The 5018-nt window shown below is 38.4% G+C and overlaps 1 protein-coding gene across 1 annotated transcript in view; it reads left to right on the top strand.

Annotated features, from left to right (window-relative positions):
* Positions 1-2558: 2558 nt before the first annotated feature.
* Positions 2559-5018, top strand: part of LOC106476585 (extensin-2-like) — a 3442-nt gene continuing 982 nt past the window's right edge. Inside the window, exons 1-5 of the mRNA XM_022380404.1 lie at positions 2559-2572; positions 3289-3769; positions 3921-4069; positions 4191-4553; positions 4591-4781. Coding sequence (XP_022236112.1) covers positions 2559-2572; positions 3289-3769; positions 3921-4069; positions 4191-4553; positions 4591-4781 — 1198 coding nt within the window. The remainder of the gene's footprint in view (positions 2573-3288; positions 3770-3920; positions 4070-4190; positions 4554-4590; positions 4782-5018) is intronic.

The following is a 5018-nucleotide window of genomic DNA, read 5'->3' as shown; positions in this document are numbered from 1 at the left end:
AAACAAGAGGGCGTGAGAATTGTCACGTGATCTCGATGACGCAACAATATGTATATATATAGTTTCCTGTGTTTATATAGTGTTTCTCGTGTTTATATGTAGTTTGTCCCATTACATACTCTGTGTCCTGTGGTTATATACATCAAACTGACTTATTATGACTGAATGCTGTTTTGTATATATTTCTCAATGACCATTTCTAGAAATAGCCTTTAGACATTTTTCAATATCCAGACAGAGATACTTTTGATAGGAGTTGTTTACATTCTAGAATAAATCTGTAATAATAAAAATAGACCAATAACTAGGTATTCTTTGTAAAGATCATGGAACCAAACCCACGTAAACATATCTTTAGTTTACTTCCATAACTTTGAAGAAAAGAACAACACATTTTTGAATGAATAACCTTAAGTTGATGCACCAATTTCTAAGTTAAAACACCTTTGGTCTTCGCAAGTAAACAGATGTGTTACTAGAAGGATAGACAAGTGATGTTAGTAGAATACAACCGAGTTACTAAGGTGGTTCATTTGTTTTGAGGTTTCCAGCTTATAAGTAGTTTTGTTTTCTATTGTTATAACGCTTATACTATCATTGAAATATTTTCTGGAAAACGTAGATAAAAAATTAACAAAAATGAAAAGTTTTAACTAATTTTTAAAAAAGTCGTCTTTATGACTAGAAATGGTACTACCTTTTTTACCACAATAAGCAGACCAACTTCTGAACGGATTGGCCGTTAAAACCAGCCGTCGCAATAACTAGTACTGGGGGTGGTCGGATGTAAGTTAAATGTGCTCATCAACAGCTGCTGTCGAATATAAGTTTGACGTTTCCGTTACTTTTGGCACATCTTTCTTCCTCAGCAGGAATGTGAACACACACAGCGTGAGAAACAGGAACCATTACCATGTGTTTAGTCCGTTCGGCCTCTTCCGTGATTTCAAATCCAGAACTCTCTCTCGTTGAGCCAATAGAATTATAGGAGTTTGTATTACAAGGCATTTGATTGGTCATTTCCACGTCGCCCTGTGATTCCATAACAGCTACTTCTCGATAGTGAGGAGTCCCCAGCGGCGTGGCTTGAAGACTGTAGACTATTACACCCGTGAGAAACACGAAATATGATAGCACGTATAGCCAGTGGAACTAGAAGAAACAAATCCCCAAACATAAGAAAACCGAATTCAGTAATCACTCAGTAAAGTAACACTATTTATTATAAGTTAGCCTTCGTTACTGTAAAGCAACGCTAGTTACTACTAACAGAAACGCCCCCTACGGGCGGCTGTTTGTACTAGTAATTGCTAATCGTAGTATTGATACTTCCATTAAAAACTGTTTTTGAAAAATTGAACACTTTCTAACAACAATTTATTTATTTTATTGGAAAAGTGTTCGGATTGTTCTCTTTGGTCATACGTAGTTCATTGCATCAAAATGATTCATTGAGTACATGACTCAATATTTTCATAGATTTTACTGATATAAACTGTAATTTTTTTAAACATTAAAAGTGGTACTGTTTATTGTAAAATTATAGTTTTTTTTTTAAGAACTCTAGTTTTTCAGTACTACATTTAAATATTACCTCAATAAAGATATAATCAAACCCTCACGTACAGTCCTAGTGAAAGTTGTGTTCTTGTTGTGAGGAGAGTACTTTTATTTTAAGATTGTGTTCTATTATTTAAAAAAAATATGGTTGTTACACATACCACAGTTATTCTTCTAATTGTCTGAATCTTAAATACCCAAAGTGTGAAATTTTTATGGATTTTTGTTTGTATTGCTATTCAATAGATGGCGGAATAGTATTGGTTACATATATAGATACTGACATATACGCTACGTCCATTATAGCAATACAAGCTAGCCTTTCTTACTGTAGCAGTCCTAGGTATAATAAGTTAGCCTTCGTTATTGTAAAAATTGTTTTTTTCCAAATATTAATTTGTATATCGCCTACTCTGAACTTTTTTCTACTATAGAGAGAGTATTTTACGGACAAACTATGTTCAAAACCCATTACAAACACAATTTGTATGCAACGTCTTGTTTATCTACTGGTTTATGGAATTACAAGGACGTAACTTATGTGAGTTTATTTACCATTGAAAGTAGGAGTTTTACTTAGTTTTTAAATGTCTAAATGTGTAACTCAACCCATTCTTAAACAGCGAAAGAAAGACCTTATTTCCGGTCTCTAAGATTGGATCTCTACTCCAAATTTAAACATCTAGTCTTGGCCCAAACAGAAACTAGAAACTAGATTCCCTAGTAATGCATGTCAAATTTAACTATCGATAGAGTATCAACGTATAAACAAACCAACCTTCACAATGGCCCAGACTAAGTATGACAAATTTAACTATCGGAAGAGTATCAACGTATAAACAAACCAACCTTCACAATGACCCAGACAAAGTATGTCAAATTTAACTATCGATAGAGTATCAACGTATAAACAAACCAACCTCCACAATGACCCACATAAAGTATGTCAAATTTAACTATCGGAAGAGTATCAGCGTATAAACAAACCAACCTTCACAATGACCCAGACAAGGTATGTCAATTTAACTATCGATAGAGTATCAACGTATAAACAAACAAACCTTCACAATGACCCAGACAAAGTATGTCAATTTAACTATTGATAGAGTATAAACAAACCAACCTTCACAATGACCCACACAAAGTATGTCAAATTTAACTATCGATAGAGTATCAACGTATAAACAAACCAACCTTCACAATGACCCAGACAAAGTATGTCAATTTAACTATCGATAGAGTATCAACGTATAATCAAACCAACCTTCACAATGACCCACACAAAGTATGTCAAATTTAACTATCGGAAGAGTGTTGTTTCGTAATAACATAATAAGGTGTTTCCACATTACACCTATGAAACATCCATCTTCCCTAGGGACGTAAGCTTGGAAACCACTTCTCTAGAAGGTACCGGAAACTGAGTTTACAGTGGAGTAAAGTCCAGGTTGATATACATTTATTAGACAACAATGATGAAGACAGCTTTGAAGTTCATCTAAAATACCCCCCACTGGATTCAGACCCGTGATTTTACTGGCCAAGAAAATCATTATCACGCTCTTTAAACCAATTTTAGAAAATTCGAACGTAGTGAATGAATCTGTTGTGATGTTTTTTTTGTATACAGTTTTGTATACAGTTTGTATGTTATTCGCTCATTTAAAGAAACTAAGCCACTGTGTTGTTGCCACAAGAACGTACCTCACACTATTACACCACCTCCAGCAGTACCTCACACCATTACATCACCTCTAGCAGTACCTCACACCATTACACCACCTCCAGCAGTACATCACACCATTACACCACCTCCAACAGTACATCACACCGTTACACCACTTCCAACAGTACCTCACACCATTACATCACCTCCAGCAGTACATCACACCGTTACACCACATCCAGCAATACCTCACACTATTACATCACCTCTAGCAGTACATCACACCATTACACCACCTCCACAGTACCTCACACTATTACACCACCTCCAAAAGTACATCACACCATTACACCACATCCAGCAGTACCTCACACTATTACACCACCTCCAACAGTGCCTCACACCATTACACCACCTCCAGCAGTACATCACACCATTACATCAACTCCAACAGTACATCACACCATTACACCACCTCCAACAGTACCTCACACCATTACACCACATCCAGCAGTACCCCACACTATTACACAACATCCAGCAGTACATCACACCATTACACCACCTCCAGCAGTACATCACACCATTACACCACCTCCAACATTACATCACACCATTACACCACCTCCAACATTACATCACACAATTACACCATATCCAGCAGTACATCACACCGTTACACAACCTCCAACAGTACCTCACACTATTACACCACATCCAGCAGTACATCACACCATTACACCACCTCCACCAGTACCCCACACCATTACACCACCTCCAACAATACCTCACACAATTACACCACATCCAGCAGTACATCACACCATTACACCACCTCCAACAGTACATCACACCTTTACACAACCTCCAACAGTACCTCACGCTATTACACCACCTCCAGCAGTACATCACTCCATCACACAACATCCAGCAGTACATCACACCATTACACCACCTCCAACAGCACATCACACCATTACACCATTTCCAGCAGTACCTCACACTATTACACCACATCCAGCAGTACATCACATCATTACACCACCTCCAACAGTACATCACACCATTACATTACCTCCAACAGCACATCACACCATTACACCATTTCCAGCAGTACCTCACACTATTACACCACATCCAGCAGTACATCACATCATTACACCACCTCCAACAGTACCTCACACCATTACACCACCTCCAGCAGTACATCACACCATTACACCACCTCCAGCAGTACCTCACACTATTACACCACATCCAGCAGTACATCACATCATTACACCACTTCCAACAGTACTTCACGCTATTACACCACCTCCAGCAGTACATCACTCCATTACACCACCTCCAACATTACATTACACCAAATCCAGCAGTACATCACATCGTTACACAACCTCCAACAGTACTTCACGCTATTACACCACCTCCAGCAGTACATCACTCCATTACACAACATCCAGCAGTACATCACACCATTACACCACCTCCAACAGTACATCACACCATTACACCACCTCCAGCAGTACCTCACACTATTACACCACATCCAGCAGTACATCACGTCATTACACCACCTCCAGCAGTACATCACGTCATTACACCACCTCCAGCAGTACATCACACCATTACACCACCTCCAACAGTACATCACACCTTTACACAACCTCCAACAGTACCTCACACAATTACACCACATCCAGCAGTACATCACACCATTACACCACCTCCAACAGTACATCACACCATTATACCACCTCCAGCAGTACATCACACCATTACACCACTTCCA

Source organism: Limulus polyphemus, unplaced genomic scaffold (assembly GCF_000517525.1).
Source record: "Limulus polyphemus unplaced genomic scaffold, Limulus_polyphemus-2.1.2 Scaffold10957, whole genome shotgun sequence".
NCBI classification, from domain to species: Eukaryota; Metazoa; Arthropoda; class Merostomata; order Xiphosura; family Limulidae; genus Limulus; species Limulus polyphemus.
This window is presented reverse-complemented; position numbering and strand designations above follow the sequence as displayed.